General features: G+C 38.9%; 2 protein-coding genes across 5 annotated transcripts; both read right to left on the bottom strand.

Annotated features, from left to right (window-relative positions):
• Positions 1–467: 467 nt before the first annotated feature.
• si:rp71-68n21.9 (kelch-like protein 9) lies at positions 468–8,584 on the bottom strand. Of its 4 annotated transcripts, none has more exons than XM_063005528.1 (9): positions 8,523–8,584; positions 7,171–7,416; positions 6,733–6,855; positions 5,837–6,122; positions 4,338–4,470; positions 4,039–4,235; positions 3,087–3,927; positions 2,221–2,334; positions 468–1,174 (listed from the first exon to the last, which is right to left on the bottom strand). In XM_063005528.1, exons 3-9 carry the CDS (start codon positions 6,735–6,737, stop codon positions 684–686), a joined length of 2,067 nt encoding a protein of 688 aa, XP_062861598.1. In that variant the 5' UTR covers positions 6,738–6,855; positions 7,171–7,416; positions 8,523–8,584; the 3' UTR covers positions 468–683. The 4 variants fall into 4 exon arrangements, with proteins under 4 accessions (XP_062861598.1, XP_062861597.1, XP_062861595.1 ...); XM_063005527.1 differs by having other exon boundaries at positions 6,733–6,784; XM_063005525.1 differs by lacking the exons at positions 6,733–6,855; positions 7,171–7,416; positions 8,523–8,584 and having other exon boundaries at positions 5,837–6,165.
• A 336-nt stretch (positions 8,585–8,920) lies between these two features.
• On the bottom strand, positions 8,921–15,103 carry hao2 (hydroxyacid oxidase 2 (long chain)). The gene is made up of 8 exons (XM_063005902.1): positions 14,978–15,103; positions 12,743–12,895; positions 12,260–12,411; positions 11,830–12,113; positions 11,518–11,733; positions 11,078–11,236; positions 10,850–10,919; positions 8,921–9,337 (listed from the first exon to the last, which is right to left on the bottom strand). Exons 2-8 carry the CDS (start codon positions 12,871–12,873, stop codon positions 9,282–9,284), a joined length of 1,068 nt encoding a protein of 355 aa, XP_062861972.1. The 5' UTR covers positions 12,874–12,895; positions 14,978–15,103; the 3' UTR covers positions 8,921–9,281.
• Positions 15,104–18,142: the final 3,039 nt, after the last annotated feature.

Below are 18,142 nucleotides of genomic sequence, written 5' to 3'. Positions count from 1 at the left end.
TAAAATCCTATGCTGCTAACTGTATATCAAAATATGTTTTTACCTCACTTATCATTTACCCAGTACAATGTACTGGCCAACACTACACTTGTCTCTAGTCTAATCCCCCTCAAATCCTTTAGATTAGAAATGTTTTCTGTATTTATTGTACTGTTGTTTTATCTGCACTGTGTATATTGTATTGTCTTGCACTTGCGTTCTGTGTTGCTTCTCTTGAACGCTTGAACTCTTGAGACTTTATTTACCTGAGAATTTTATTTCAATAATAGCATGGAAAAAAGTAGACAGTAATTGTACATTGTATTAAAAATAAGAATTTTGATCAGATGGTGAAATCTGATATAATGCACAATAATGCACAGAATAATGCACAATATAAATGGTTTAATCCTGTTCCTGAACGTCGCTTTAATTATATTGTAATAATAATAATAAGAAGAACAATAATTCTAACAACAATCATAATAATAATAATAATAACAATAATATTTAAAAAAAACACAAAAGAAACAACAAACTAAAAAAACTAACAACAAATGCAATACATGTTGAATTAACTGCATTTCATGGATCTTGTTATAAAAATTATATTTTAAATATTTTATTTATCTCACTTAAGGCACATTCAAGGCATATTGCCAGTCCTGGGAATACAGTATCTTATAGGATCTGTTCTCAGAGCCTCAGTTCTTATCTGTTTGGAGAGGGTATTCCTGTGCCTCATCTACAGAACCACTTGGACGATGGACAGTCAAGCTGCAGGCCCGTATGCCTCCTAGAGGCTCAAGCACTTTGAAAACCATCTCCCACTCATCCTTTTCAGGATCGTAACACTGCACAATGTCCACCATACAGCGACTGTTCCATGAGTAGCCACCAACCACATAAATTTTGCCCTTAAATACAGCCACTCCCACGTCACTCTGACCCTTGGGCATTGGAGACACCACTGTCCACTGGTCGGTTGCAGGGCTGTAATATTCACAACTCAGCACATCATCATAATCGTTGGCGCCACGGAAGTGGTTTCCACCCATAACGTAGAGACGGTCTTCAACAGTACACATGCAGTGAAGACCTCGCAGTTCCATCATGTCTGCTCGACGACTCCAGGAGTCTGTGTCTGGATCGTAACAGGACAACTCCTTTTGGAAAGCATCTCTCGTTATCCCACCTGATATGTAAAAATAAAATCAGCTATTAAATTATATGGTGATAAACAAAAAACAGATGTTTGACCAATTATATTGGTTAAAATGTAACAAATAATATTTGATATAGCAGTAGAGCTAACACAGCTAGTAATTTCATGCAGAATCTAACTCCCTTTTGAGGTAGGTCACTGCTTGCCATTTTTGTATTAAATAATATTGCTACAGTGTTGAGAATAGCTTTGAGATAAAGACTGGATCTGTTACTTTATCTCATAAACTTTAGTCCCTATCTTAAAAAGAATTAAAAATCCTCTGACTTGTTTTTGTTTGTCTAAAATGTTTATTGTTAATGTCAGTTCAGGTCAGGACATCCATGCTTGTTCTTGATCAAATTCTGGTAATGTAATATCTGTTGTCAATCTGTTGCCAATATCATTACTTGAATCTGTGTTACGTTTTTTTTTTCGTCCAAATATTTTTGACCTGAAATATGACATCAGTTTAGACTAGCTTGACAATAAACAGTTAACCATGGTAGGTTACTAATATAGTCTCAGTTTTTCATCTCTTCCATAGTTTTACTCTTTCAAAAAAGATTCAGTGGTCTCAGTTTTAACACATGCAGGAAGCAATTGCTGTTGAATCATCTTACACTTGCAAGAGAATACATGCTGCAAGTTTGTAGTGAACGTCTGCAGGAAGGATGTGGTCAGGTATGAGACCCAAATGACCTGACCCATATACAACAGCACTAAAACCCCCCACCCACTTCGAGTTGTGTACTAGTTAAAACTCGCTGAATTTATCTGAGTAAGGGTCATTACTTAAAAAAAAAAGAAATTAAGAAATGTAGCTTTAGCTTTCTTATTCTTAGATCATATGTTTTATTTATTTGTTGTTTGAATCTCTTTAAAAAAATTAGTGATTACAATTGGTAGAAAGCAGGATGGGGGTCTTAACCATTAATAAAGAGCTCAGGTAGACTGAAACAAGTAACATTCCTTTTCCCCTTTCAGACTTCACATTGTTGCATACTTGTAATGTTAATGAAAGCTGGGCTACTTACCTGACACATACATTAGTCCTCCATGTACTGTACCAGCATGACCGTAATGAGGCTCACTCATAGGTGCAACAAAGGTCCACTCATTCTTTTTAAGGTTGTAACACTCCACTGTGTCTGTAGGTAAGATTTTGGAATATGTTTAGCAATAAATTTTTGTCAAATACATCCCAGTCAACTCAACATTTAAATCAACATTCAGCACTTGACTTGTGTACCTCCACTTTAATCATTTAGCATTGGGACTGTAAACTGTAAATATATCTTAATTGTTATTGCTGTCAGTTTACACTATATGGCCTAAATATTGACTTCAAGTATTTTATTCACAACCATTGCTAACATATGTTAAATCCAAAATCCATTTAAGGGATGCCATTTTTCTTCCAGCATAATTATGCACGGCACAAAAAATAGGGTCTATAAGGACTTTAATGGCCTGAATGGAGCAATAACCAAACAAATTTGGGATGAAGTGTTAATTGTAGTCCAGGTCATTTTTCCCCTGCAATTCCAGAGCAAAAGCTTCTCCAAACATTTGGAGACATTTATATTTACAGGTGGGAAGGGACTCCATATTACATATCTCCATATTACCATGGTTTCAAAATAGGCTGTTCAACTAGTTTATGAGAATGTGTCCACATACTTTTGGCCATAATGTGTATGTCATGATATTACATTCTAGTTTTATTTAATGATTGTCACTACTGGCAGTATTAGAAAGAGCTGAGGTTTTTTCTTCTTGGTAACCAGAGGCCATCAGTTCAGTAGAGCAGTCCTTACAATACAATTTGACTAGTAAAGTATTTGCATATCTCAGTGAGACTTCCAGAAAACCACATTTTATTGAAATCTGTGAAACTTACCAATCTCACCAGTGGCATTTCTTCCCCCAGCAGCGTACAGCTTTTCCTTCAGAGCGCTCAGATGAAAGAATGTTCGCTTTTCATTTAGAGAGGCCACCTGCAGCCAGCGGTCAAAGCGAGGGTCATATCTATATGCACTGTCCACCGCTGTCTTACCCTTTGTATCATAAGTGCTTTGTCCTCCAACAATGTAAAGAAAACCTCCTAGAAGGGCCACACCATGTTGGTAACGAGGCACCTCCATTGGCTGAAGGGCCCTCCAAGTTTTCCCTCCGTCCTCATCATACAACCTCAGTTCTCTGCTCACCACCAGCTGCTGCCTCATCACACCTCCCAGAGCCAGCAGGTAGGTGGTGTCTGAACGAATGCGAGTCCTCTCGGTCTGGAGTCCTGGCTGGAGAAATGGCAGCATCTGGTAGTTGCTGGCCTCCAAGAGAAGGTTCACACAGGCCGTGTCGGTACGCATAAATGGCTCCATGCCTTCATTTTCCTTATTATTTGCTTCACTGACCTGGTCTTCCTGCGATATCTGTAGGAGTTCTGCAGGGCTCATCAGAGGAAAGCGAATGTGGCGCATCAAGGAGTAGGCTGCAGGTCGATGTTCGGGTTTGTGTGCCAGCCAAGCTCGGGCAGCCCGATAAAGCTCCATCTCTGAGAAGCCAGTCAGTGAATTACTAGACAAGGCATATGCCAAGCTGTCCTTAGAAAGTTGCAGGAAACAACCATTCTGCACCAAAGCAGAGAGGTTTTGACAGACAAAGTTATGAATGTGGGTCTGGACATCCTCCAGGAGAAGATCATTAGCAATGCGCTCCACTTCCACACAGTTTTCTATGGTAACCTGTCACGTAGAGAACACATGAGTGGTTTTTTTCATAGAACATGTATATTATTACAAGTATATCTGATTTTATTAAGGTTAATTTTGTAGAATTTGGTAAATGCCACATACCTCACTGCTCAGTAGCTGATTACAAAAGTTGAGGACTGGAAGTACCTGGAGAAAACTAGCAGCCTCAAGAGTGTCCTGGAGGGTGCTTAAGCTCAGACTTAAATTAGACGTGTATATGAACTCAATAATGTTTTTAAGGCCTGTGCTGCTTACTCCATGTAATTTAATTTCCTCCAGCTTCTGCTCCTTCATTCCTACTGGCAGAGTGAGACAAAGACAATTTGTAGAAAAAATTGACTATGAAAAATTGAAGCACTGTTACGTTTATTATTTAACCATTAATTATGCTTAAGACTCACCTGTGAACATGGCTTTGAAGTAGTCACTGGCTGAGGCCATGATCACCCTATGAACTGGAAAAGTTTCAGAACTATCACCTGGCACCAGAGTGACATCACACAATGTTGTATCACTGCGAAAATCATTCAAGCCCTAAAAAAATGAAAAAGAAAAAAATTGGTTAGCAAAATCACGTGAAGTGTTTTTTTCAGGTCTATCTAATGATGATTACCAATTATTATAACTTTTTAAGCTCCAGGTTCTAGCAGCAGGTACAAAATAAATCATGTTTTTATTCAAGAGCATGTTTGGAAACTACATAAACTACACAAGTTCCAATTATTCCAAGTTTGTTTCACCAAGAACAGCCAATTAAGCTTTTTATTTGATGTTAGTAAAAAGTATTTGTGCACACTCTATGAAACACGTTTGCTGACCACTTCTTTTCACCTGCCAAAGACAGGGTTTCACAGGGAACAGTATCACATACGGAGACTCACATACTACATTACCCGCACAATAGCTGGTCAATAGTACAGTAGTACAGCTAAGATTTGAAATCGGAGCTTAGGATTGGTGGACTAGCACAATACACCTCAACCTCAACTGACAGAATGTCGGGAATAAAAGTCAAATAAAAGTCAAAACATATGTTAAGGCTGCATTGACATGGGTCTCAGCTGCTTTTTTTAAGGTTGTGCTTATACTTGTCAGCTTTGGTTTAATTGAAACTAACCCTGGTGTGGTTATGATATGATAAATGATGCTGCCACATCACCCTACCGCTGCGTTCTCTTCACTGGTTTCCTGTAGCTGCACGCATTCCGTTTAAAACACTGATGCTCGCCTACAAAGCCAAAATGAACCAGCCCCAAGCTACCTTCAAGGTCTAATCAAACCCCACTCTGTACCATGCAACCTCTGAGCCACTAGTCTCGCTTGACTTGATCCTCCACCCAGAACTCGAGGAAGACACGCATCAAGGCTTTTCTCTGTACTGGCACCCAAGTGGTGGAACGAACTTCCTCTGTCTGTCTGAACATCTGAGTCTCTCGATGTCTTCAAAAGACGATTAAAACCCCACCTTTTTACTAAACACTTAATCTGATATGTACTTACTTACAAATGCTCTTATAAAAAAAACTTTGGTTCTAACAGAGTTTCAGCAGATGTGTTCTTGGACTGTTGTCTACTTAAACCTGAGTAAGGTTTACTATAAAAGCACTTCTGTAAGTCGCTCTGGATAAGAGCATCTGCTAAATGCCGAAAATGTAAATTTAAATATGTGGCAAAACTGCTTTGGGGTTGGCCTTTCTGCTGCAGTACCTTAAAAATCAAGCAGATTTTCTTCAAGCAGCACAGACATGATGGGAAGAAACTGATTCTTATGTTTTACAAAACCCTGAACATTCCATATTAAGAAAAATATGCCTTAAAATGTGTTTGTTGTATCTGTATAAAAAAGCTGAAAAGTGTATAAGATGAAAATGTTTTCAACAATATAACCTGGGTTTTTTACCTTAAGCATGGCATTTCCATGTTCTCCACTGCTAAACATCTGTATTTGCGGTTTGGGAGGAACGCTGGGTTTTGGTGGAACTACTTGTGGTTTTGCAGTAGGAACTGAAGGCTTAGCGCTGGCCTCTGGAGGTTTTGGAGCAGGTTCAGGTTGTCTGGGTGGGGCATTATAATTGGCAGCTGGTGGGGGTCTTTCTGCTTGAGGTGGAGGTCTTGGTGGTTCTCTCTGCCCCCTGCTCCCTATGCGGGACAGTTTCCGATGCAGTTTCCCCTCTTCTCCACTGTTTCTGTAAAAAGGCATGCTAGGTTAGTGAAAGCTCCAGCCATCTGCGTTTTCATGCCATGTGAACTAGGCCATGTATATAAGCGAGAGCACTGAAATGCTCACAAGCACCCACATGCTGAAACCCACAATGGCAGCAGCAGACAGTACTTGTCATGAAATGTTACATTACAGCTGTATCAAGATTCAGGACATTTGAGTGCAATATGTTGCAGCATTGCAGCTCTGTACTCAGATTTTTTTCGGTGCAGAAATGATGCAAAATATCCTTCTAATGCCAGAGTATATTTAATAAGGCTTATTAAATATACAGTCAATAGTTTGCATTAAATGATGCACCCCCCACAAACACAGTGAGGTGAGCTGAATGCATGTGAAGATATTTGCAGGTCTCTTGCTATGAGGTACAAAACTAAACGTTGCTATCTTAGCAAATAAATGCATACAATATATGTAAACAATCATTTCGTCATAATTCTGAGAAGTAAATGTTATTCATAGAAACTGTATTTACTGTGATTAACATACTGTATGTCAATTCTCTGAAATTTACCCTGCCTAAATAGCTAATTAGTCATCATAAACAAATAAAAATGAGGAACAACAGTTCTTACCCCATGTTTAGGGACTCCTGTTAGTTGTAAACACCACTTCTCAAAAGTGTTTCTGATAGATAAAAATAAAAGGCTTTTAACTTGACTGCAATTTAACAGGCATCACACTGAAAATACTTCTGTCTGAAAAAGGAAGTGAAAGAAGTTTAGCACGGCCTTGTGTGGAAGTGTGCGCATGAAGAAAACACAGGAACAGGTGTAACCTTATTGTGACATACAGCCAGATATTGTATAGCATTTTTGTATATTTTTCACAGCAGGTTTTACTTGACTGAATTACTACATTATAATTAAACATGTCTTACACATAACTGACACACATCATCCCTAAATACGAATCAACTTCTCAACATAACAAAACGATTAATAATATTGCTTTCAAATGTGTAACAGCATATCAAAACATACTAGGAAAGGGTTTCCCATAAAGAAGCTTACCATACACTGGTGTGTTTCTTGAAGGTTCAAAGTCTTCCTCTCATCACAGAACTGAACATCTCACTGCGATCACTTTAAACCGAGGCAGAACTATTCACCACAAGCCTCTTGGTTTCCTGTGCCACTTCTCTTTTCTGAGTCTCTGTCTCTTTCTTACATAAACACCCACTTTTGACTTTCTTAAAAACACTTCTCTTGAAAGATGTCAGTTTTGGTAATTCTATATAAAGACCTTAAGTGGCAAACCTGTAAATAGTGACAAACCCGGAAGTGCACAGTCAAAAGTTTACAAACACCTGTTTTTTATGCTATGTCAAAATATAGATACTGCAATAAAGATTTTTAATTTGATGGTGTAAAAAGCTATAATGTTATTTATGTTTGTAGCATGAGCTTTTAATTCCTAACAATTATTGACTTTAGCTGTTGGCTTTTGTCGGGTTAACTACATGTAATCAATGTACCTCCAAAAAAACCTTATAAATTACAAGCTGATAAAACATAGGTGACACTGCCCACATCAAAATCAGCTTTTTTCCCAGTGGACTTAATGTCCACCATGTAAGAAAGAAGCCCCTGCATCTGTTTTGTCCTGCCGATGTGATTAGCAACAAACTTAAGATGAGCGTTAAGGTGTTAAGCTTTTTAACATGTGCACTATCAAACTAGCTCTATTTATATGGACACAGACTAGTCAGAAGCTGTAGTCAGTTGTAAAAGCTACAGAAATTAAGACATAAATGACGGTTTGAGAGCATTTTCATTTAATAATTAATTTAGGATCCTGAATGCAGAACCTTTGACCCAGCATCACCACCACCATGGCCTTAAATCTCTATTTGCTGTTTGTGCCTTTGGTGAGCTTGGCGTCTAAACTAACATGACTGGCTGTGTATTGGAGTGAGACACCCTGTCAATGGTATTCCTACCTTGCACCAGACCTGCCGTGACGCTTACCAGGATAAAACAATGAATGTAAATGAAATGAAAATAAATGAAATCAAATATAGTCCCACTTTTGGGACAGTGGTAGCCTAGTGAGTACAGCTTTGGGCTATCAATCCAAATGTTAAGAGTTCAACTCAGCTCTGCCTTGAGCAAGGCATTTAACCCGCTCGGCTCCAGGGGCGCCGTAAAATGCCTGACCCTGCGCTCTGACCCCAGCTTTCAAACAAGCTGGGATATGCAAAGAAAGAATTTATTTGTACTGTACTCCTGTTTACGTATATAGGACAAATAAAGGCATTCTATTCTATCTAAAAAGATGAGTTGCACAAATCATTGAAATTGCAGTACTGCCAGTACAAACACTATAACGTCTCAACTTTTGACTTAGTATTCTGTGCATGCACCTCCTTATCTTTTCTTACAGTGGTGTTTCCTGATGTTTGATCTATTGCTCTTTACACAGATGAATCAGGTGGTTCAAAGACCAAAGCACATCTAAAAGAAGAAGTAGAAAGAGTGTCAAAAAATATGCTTATGTTACAAAAGATGTACAGTGAAGTGAAAAGTCACTAAATAAATGAATGAAAAATAATTATTAAAAACTTAAGAACATATTAAGGAATCAAAAACTGGGTGAAGGCAGGAATACACCTTGGAGACAGTACTAGTCCATCACACAGCACAGCATACTCACTCAATGCTTTAGTAGGACAAAACCACAGTACATAAAGAAAAAAAAACTTATGCCAAATCCCACAGACCACCACACTATCCAAAACCAAATAAAAAATGAAATCACAGGTTTTTTGTATATTATTACAATTTATTGTTTATTGACATGTTACTCCAGGTAGTATAACACAGCACCTTGCCAGATATTTGTACCTGTCACAAGCATTCTTTATATTCCTGGGTGATACTCTGAATTATCTTTGTTTACAGAATGTCTCAAATCCAGCTTCAGAAATAATTATGATGAAGATCTATTTCCATCAAACCTAAAGTAGTATGTTATCAAATCCATTGTATAAATGCCCTTTTTTAAATTGGTCATTATTAAAATACAGAACAATGTTACCAGTGAGTAATGCCACATAGAAATTGTGATGTGTAATTAAAACTCTTGATCTTAAATTCTTGGTCTTGCACTTATTTTTTTCTTGTCAGAGTTTAGAACACTGAATGAGGTTCCTATTAATCTCAGCCACATTTCTGCAACCTGATAAAACAAGAGAGAGTCGTAATTAATGTAGAGAATTATTTGTGATGAATTCAAGTCATCATTTATTTGAAACTGCATGCACTGCGTATCCTATTCATATGTGTTTCAAATTGGATCTACACATACTACCTGTGTGCAACTTAAGCGAAGGTGTTTTATGACTGCTACAGTTTGTTCACATTGGCCATTCACACATATAGCGTTTGTGCTATGTAACAGTACAGTGGACCTTAACAGAAAACAGGTTTTTACATGGTCTTACCATCTACAATAACAGGCATCATCACACATTAAGGGCTAGATGCAAAAACCTTACTGCAATCTGCATCTGACATTAGTATTTAATATGGGGTGCAGCCCATTGTGCAAATTGGGCTTGGCATAGATTACTAACAGCACTTAGCTTTATTGCTGCAAAATATTGAAAATATTAGAGCTGACAGACTAAAGATACCATGTGACAAGTAAATAAAGTAATTTTAGACTAAAATACTAGTGTCAGAACAAGTAAATGGACATTAACATAACTGACAAGACAACTGATGCAGGGTTTTATCCTAATGAAAACACAAATATAAATGCTATAAAAAGGGATATAATTCAGCTGTTTCCATTCTTATGGTCGACTGTGGCTCCTGTCTTGTTTTTTGTTTAAATGCTGTTTAAAACTAATAGTTTCTTTAACTTCTTTTATTTTTAAAGCCTGATCAAGCCATTCAAGCTGGTCAGATATGCCTGACATAAGCTTCAAAAACACAGCCCAATTATTATTGTATAAAAAGCAACAAACTTTCAATTCAGGCTAAATAAGTTTCTCAACTCAGCAGAAGAAAACAGGTCTGGGCAACCATTCCCATCAACATTATTTTGGGATGTTATGAGAACACTTTTTAGTAGCATTACAGTGGTAGCTCAGCGGTTAAGGTACTGAACTATTAATTACAAGGTCTGGTTTGAGCCTTACATCTGCCAGGTTGCCGCTGTTAGGGCCTTTAACGTTTAGCTGATTGGATTCTATACACAATACATTTAAATAAAAGCATCTGCTAAACATTTTAAATGTAGCCAATCCATCTACCGCTATGTTTAAGAAGGTGGGAGAAAATCTAAGTATCAGAAGAAAACTCGTGTATAACAGTGACAAGATGGGTGTCAATCCCAAGTCTCTAGGACCAAAATGTGTCATTCTATAACTACTGTACCACCATGCCAGCCAGTTTATGAAGACTTAGAGTGATGTGTTTAACTGTTTTTTGCATAAGCAATGGCCATAATAATTATTAGTTACTCTATTTGCTTTGCATTTTGATTTTCATTAGTGAAGAAGGGTTTTTTGTGTTTAGTGTTTAATGGTTTCTTTAGTAAGTATCCATATATCATATAAAAAACAAGCACAGTACTTTCTAGGCTGAAATCCCAGGCTGTCTTAACCGTGTTAATGCAGATGCCCAAATGGGAAGCAAAATTGTCACACAGAGGTAGAAAGTGTGAATTTAGTATTTGACATACCAGATAAGGCCATGGCCAGACGGAACTCATCATTTAGAATTTGCAGAACTTTTCTTACTCCCTCCTCACCCTGAACAGAACAGATATGAGTGTTATAGTTTACATCACACTTAATCAAAGACAAGAATCCAAACTAAACCATTTAACATTGTACCACTACATACATCCACATATTCCCTCTCTCTTTCATATTCATCTCTCTCTCACACACACACGCACTCCGGTTACCTTGTATGCAAGGCCCCAGATCGCCGGTCTACCAATAAACACACATCTGGCCCCGAGAGCCAAGGCCTTCAGCACGTCACTGCCAGTGCGAATCCCGCCATCCATGTACACCTCGATCCGGCCTTGGACTGTGTCCACTATCTCAGACAAACAGTCTATCTGTGGGCAATTCCAGGGACAAGGACAGACAGAGAGAGGGAGTAGAGCATAGGGAATGAGAAACAGTTAAAAATGTAAACAAAATGTAATTGAAATAACTGAATTTCAAAGTAATCACTCATCTAAACCAGTGGTTTTTACTCTATCAGTACTCTTCCAATTAAACAAAATAATGTTAATTAGTCACCAAAATGATTAATGTATAGTATAGTAACAAGAGATATCTCATAAAGAAACAAAAAGCAGCGATCTAATCTATAAAAGCTTATATCCCTTCTCACAGTGGCTGGTCCACCATCCAGCTGTCGGCCCCCATGGTTGGACACAATGATTCCTTGGACACCATGCTCCACTGCTAACTCTGCATCCTCTTTAGTCAGGATGCCTTTGATAATAATTGGCAGGTGAGTGATAGACTGCAGCCAGTGTACATCTTTCCAGCTGATGGATGGATCCAAAGTGTTGGCAGGAATTCCATATTCTTCAGGGCCACTGTTCTGTGGAAAAGGACAGTTATGCAAAGTTATTTAGTAAAACATCGCTTAAGCACAAATCAACACTGCAGATACATGTAGTACTTTCAGTATTATTACCTGAAACATCCCCTCAAAATTCTTCACTTTCAGGTGTGGAGGGAGCTTGAACTGGTTGCGAATGTCATCACGTCGCTTGCCTGTGTATGGCACATCGACGGTGAGCACCAGAGCCTTGTAGCCAAGCGCCTCCACCCTGTGCACAAGCTGCTCTGAGAGTTTACGGTCACGGTACACATAGAGCTGAAACCATCTGTAACCTTTTGGTGCTGCTGCACAAATTTCCTCCACTGAGCAGGTGGAGTAAGTGCTGCTGATGTAGCAGGTGTTTACAGCTTCAGTGGCTACAGAAATACAAGGAGAGAGCATTAAGATTTTTCACCTGTCACCACACCCCCATCTAGTGGACATCAAAATACTGTTTGCTGTTTTTGCTTGTTAAGGAACAGCCATACAAGGAGCAAACACTGCTAAATCTACTTTTACTCACCTCTGGCAGTGGCTATCTCACCCTCGTGCCAGGCCAGACAGTGAAAAGCTGTGGGTGCAATGCCCACAGGAAAGCTAATCTCGGTACCCAACACAGTAGTCCGTACGTCACTTACAGACACGTCCCGCAAGACACGTGGCCTTAGGCGGATCCTAAAAGCAATTTCAACAAAACAAGAAAGCAAAATACTAAAACGCAATTTTCTCCTTCACCATGTGAATAAATAGTTATGACATAAAGCAGACACTTTTATTCAAAGCGACTTACATTTGAGACCAAATACAATGCATGCAATTGAGGAGTAAGGGTCTTGCCAACAGTGGCAACCTGGCAGTGGTGGGGCCTGAACCAGAGACCTTTGGTATCTTGCCCAGTGCCGTAACCACTACACTTTTAATGATTTACCTATAATCCTAAGTAATTTATTAAATGGTCTGGAGTCTTTGTGACTGAACTTGGAATAAAATAGAAGGGAAAAAGTACCTTTTATAAGCCAGTAAGTTGTCATCTCTGGTGCAACACTCATCTGCTCCAGCTGCATAGTAGTCCCAGGTAGCTTTGGACAGATGCTGTTTGGCATACTCCTCGAAGTCAGTCAGACACACCATAGCCATCTTTCAACAAAGTGCCCCCTCTCTATGTAGAAAGACAGCAGTTTTTACCATTACCATAGATGTAATCACAATCACACTTCAATATACAGCATTGCCACCTTTATGCTACTTTTTAATTTGTGTAGTTAAATTTTCAGCATTTGTCGCAAAAAAAGAAGAAGAAGCTCAGAGCAACTTTCCAGCCTGCGACATAATCAGGTTGCATTAAGGAATTACTCCTGCTATTACAAACAAGCTGAAAATACAGTATCTAAAGAACACGATACTCAACTGGTTTCCTCCCACAGTCCAAAGACGTGCAAGTGAAGTAAACTGGAGATACAACATTGTCCATGACTGTGTTCGATATAACCTTGTGAACTAATGAATCTTGTGTAATAAGTAATTACAGTTCTTGTCATGGATGTAACCAAAATGTAAAACATGACGTTAAAATCCCAATAAACAAAACAAACAAGTTATTATTACCCAACATGTCAAAACCCAATGTGACATATAACCTAAATCACTTCTCATTAAAGACAACAAAGCACAGATGCTGTTCTCAGAATTGTCCACTAGAGGGCGCGAGTTAGAAGCATATTACGTGCAGCTCGTAACTTTAAATAAGTACTTTTACTTAATTTTATGTCACTGTTTATCTCACCTGAGGAAATAACGCACGTGCAAAAACGTTAATCACGTTTAGAAGACCGCGTGACACTCGTGTACACAATTCGGTTATTTCAATAACACCATGGCTGGATTACTGACCGGGCCAGTGGGGCCAGTGCCCAGGGGCCCTTGAGGTCAAGGGGCCCCGGGGGGGAACTGGCCCAAAACATTTTGCGATGCCTATCAACATTTATGATACAATATATTTTTATTTCCGAGGGCCCTCCAATTTAAGGATCCTCTGACTATTAGGGACTTTGACCCAAGGGCCTCTTGGGGCCCCTAGCCATGCTTTTGGGCCCTAGCCATGCTTTTGGGGGCCCTAGCCATGCTTTTGGGCCCCTTATGAAAATGGATGAGGCGTTGTGGCACTGCTCTGACTTCGACTTCTGGCTATTAGGGGTCCTAGGAAAGAGGGGGGCATATTTTTAGAGGGCCCTGGTTATGAGAGCCCCTACCAGGGGGCCCTAGAGAAGAGCAGGGCATACCATTAGAGGGCCCTTGATCACGAGGGCCCCTGCTATGGGGCCCTTGACTTCCATAGAAGTCGTTTACCATGGCTCCTTGACTTTCTAGGGACCTACAAATTGCCAGGCAAGCTACCATATGTCATAACAGACGTTTTGTTGCAAATATGCGATTCAGGCCCTTACTTAATGTTTCTGAATTTGTATTGTTTCAAAATTATTATGTTCAATTTCTCTTAAGCGCAGAGACACAAATTAATTTAGCAATTTTGCAATTATTTAAATTTAAGACAAGCAATTTCAAGCAGTTTGAATGCATACACACACTTAACTGAGCTGTTTGATGTTCTTTTCATGCCTGACAATATGTCCAACAGTGAGCTCACTTTAAAGGCTAACTCACTCGCTGCAGCATATCCTTCAGATCTGAACATGAGCCTGGCAGATGAATTGATACAATACAAATCATTCATAACAGAAAAAGAAAAATGTCCTAGTAAAATGCTCAAAACCATGATACATTTGAATTTACAGTCAACCTTTCCAAATGTCTACATAGCACTTACACTTTTTTTGACTGTGCCTATCACAAATTGTGAAGGGGAGCGTTCATTCTCCAAACTGGCTCGTATTAAGAATGAACTCAGGATTAGGATGCGCCAAAACCGCCTGAACTCACTGTCACTTCTGGCCATTGAATCAGATTTGGTCAGACAGCTTAATTTTGATGAATTAGTGGATGACTTTGCAAGAAAGAAGAGTAGAAAGAAACTTATATAAAATAGATTCTTGTGTTAGGGTTAGTTATTGACAGGTTGTTTAATGTATTAATTTATTTATGTTTTTGGAGGGGGGGGTGTAGGTGGGGGTTGGGGCCCTGGGCAACTCTTTGCCCAGGGGCCCAGACTATCCTTAATCCGTCCTTGAATAACACGTATTAAACGAACCGAGCTTCATGTAAAAGTAAAGGTAAAACCACTTACAGTTTCAGTACATGCACACAGTCCGAAACACCAAACACCTCGTTTTAGGTCAAACTGTCCGAATACAGCAGAGACTAAAGCGACTGGCTACTACTGGATATGTAACTGAACTATGAACTCTCTGGCAGCTCTCATATATTAACTCTGATATATTAACTCTATGTTGAAGATATTTTACCAAACATTCTCTGTGCTCAGTAAGGTAAGTTATTCAGCCAGAGATAAACTAAATGAAACTATAGAAATAGTAGAAGAATTAGGTGGCTCCCGTGTTTAAGTCGGACTTGTTTATCTTTTTCTTCTTTTTGCTTTTGCCGTTAGAGGTCGCCATAGCGCATCAAATTTAACTGATCCATGCTAAACACTAGCAAACCACAAACATACTTTTGATTAATAAGTTCTGGATTTTCGACTGGATTTATCAGCTTAATTGCCTGCTGCTGTGAAAAATTACAAAATTAAAAACTAATTTAAGGTCTTACATTCTGACATTAGCACTTATGGCTTTACATGTTAACAGAAACGATATACACCGATTAGGCACAACATTAAAACCACCTCCTTGTTTCTACACTCACTGTTCATTTTATCAGCTCCACTTACCATATAGGAGCACTTTGTAGTCCTACAATTACTGACTGTAGTCCATCAGTTTCTCTACATACCTTTTTGGCCTGCTTTCACCCTGTTCTTCAATGGTCAGGACTCTCCCAGGACCACTACAGAGTAGGTATTATTTGGGTAGTGGGTCATTCTCAGCACTGCAGTGACACTGATATGATGGTGGTGTGTTAGTGTGTGTTGTGCTGGTATGAGTGGATAAGACACAGCAGCGCTGATGGAGTTTATAAACACTTTACTGTTACTGCTGGACTGAGAATAGTCCACCAGCCAAAAACATCCAGCCAACAGCGCCCCGTGGGCAGCATCCTATGACCACTGATGAAGGTCTAGAAGATGACCAACTCAAACAGCAGCAATAGATGAGCGATCGTCTCTGACTTTACATCTACAAGGTGGACCAATTAGGTAGAAGTGTTTAAAAGAGTGAACAGTGAGTGGACACGGTATTTAAAAACTCCAGCAGCGCTGCTGTGTCTTATCCACTCATACCAGCACAACACACACTAACACACAACCACCATGTCAGTGTCACTGCAGTGCTGGGAATGATCCACCACCTAAATAATACCTGCTCTGTGGTGGTCCTGTGGGGGTCCTGACCATTGAATAACAGGGTGAAAGCAGGCTAAAAAAGTATGTAGAGAAACAGATGGACTACAGTCAGTAATTGTAGAACTACAAAGTGCTTCTATATGGTAAGTGCAGCTGATAAAATGGACAGTGTGTGTAGAAACAAGGAGGTGGTTTTAATGTTATGGCTGATCAGTGTAGGTCAACAGTTTACACTGCATTGTCAATAAAACCAAGCCATGTAGTCCATAGAACTGTCTGTGGTTCTCTGAGATAAGAATAGAGCAAGGCAAGGATATAAAAATATCTATGACTTTGAATGTTTCCAGGACCAGAGTGGCCTTAATAGTTTTGAAATGGAAGAAGCTTGGCACAACCTTGAACCTTTCTAGAGTTGACAGTCCAGCATCTGGGCAAAAAGGGCTGTGAATAGCGAGAAAAGAAAGAATCCAACAGTCACTCTAAAAGAGCTCCAAAACTTAACAACCAACTTGGCAGAACTCCAAAAATCAGACCTCTATGGCAGAGTGGCAAGACAGAAGCCACTATGGGGGTCCTTCTCAGCAACAGGGACACAGAGAGTGGTAAAAATTCCAGGCAAATACAGGAACGTCCTGAAAGGAAACCTCCAAAGCGCAAGCAAACTCAGGCTGGGTCAATAGTTCTTCATTATGAAGGATTGAGTATAGATTAATGGGCATTAACTACAATTATATCTATTTAAAATCCAAAACACATTTAAAGTTAAAAAACAGTAAAAAGGTTACTTAATACTAAGGCAACAAATCTAATCATATGACTACAGTTGCTGCTTTGTGTCTTGCAATCCAGACCATAATGAGATGAAGTATAACTTACACAGACCACATTGGGTGCTTATTTTTCTAAAACACAAGTAACACTGGCCAACTTATTGAAATGACATTTTGTACTCAAGCCAATTTCACTCAGTTTCCAAGTGTTCTGTTAGATGTAAACTAATATTAGAAGAGACTCTCCATTAGAGCAAGCCATACACAACAATGCAATAACATTGGGTGGCAGATAAGAAAACCAAAACATATATTCAACATGCATTTATTCATTTTTACTGTGGCAATCTGGTCAGGTTTGTTGTGGGTCCAGTGGCACTTGCAAACAAAAAAAAAATGCAGAAATACAAGCCAGACCTTCACAAATCAACACTTGCAGGTGATTTAGAGCAGCACATTTACCTTCTGCTTGTTTTTGAAAGGTTGATAGAACAGACAGTTCCTGAAGGCAAGGATTAAATTCATGTTCGCAGGACCCTGGTTGCTGTGCACTGCCTCCTGTATTTTGTTTTTACTTACTTGAAGAGCAACTTTACAGTTGTGTGGCCACTTGTTTGAGTGTTTAGTATTTCCTAAATGGCTATGAGGTTTTGTATGATTTCCTTGTCCTGTAATGTACAGGGTAAAAACTTTACTAGTATTCTTTTATAAATTGAGTTGCTTCTCACTCAGTTCAATTTTATTGAATGTTGTTTTGTGAGCAGTCAGCAGTGTGTGAATGGTGAGAGTGAGAGTACTCCACTTCATGCATAATGCAACCACATTTAGCTGCAGTCCCTCAGTGTAAAGACACGTTATTAAAACATATTTCCAAAAAAATATATAAACCATATATTAACAGTATTAAACATACTTTAAAAATTTAAAACTGCCTCATGGCAAAGGTAATGTATGTTTGTGACTTTAAATTTATCATGTATGCATTGTATACAACATGTTCTATATATCCAAGTGCATGCTGAAACATGGATGACAGTGTCCACAAAAATAGGAACTTACACCTCTTTGTTGCTGATCACATAGACATAAATAAATGAAAGCAGGACCCCTTTTTTGATTATTGTTTTAGTACATTTACTAAAGTAGCCCTATTTATATGGGTATTGAGATAACAAGCTATGATTAAACATAACCACTAATTGAATTAAAAGTCATGCCT

The sequence above is a fragment of the Trichomycterus rosablanca genome, chromosome 12 (genome assembly GCF_030014385.1).
Source record: "Trichomycterus rosablanca isolate fTriRos1 chromosome 12, fTriRos1.hap1, whole genome shotgun sequence".
Lineage (NCBI taxonomy): Eukaryota > Metazoa > Chordata > Actinopteri > Siluriformes > Trichomycteridae > Trichomycterus > Trichomycterus rosablanca.
Note: the sequence above shows the minus strand (reverse complement) of the source record. Positions and strands in the feature narration are given on the sequence as shown.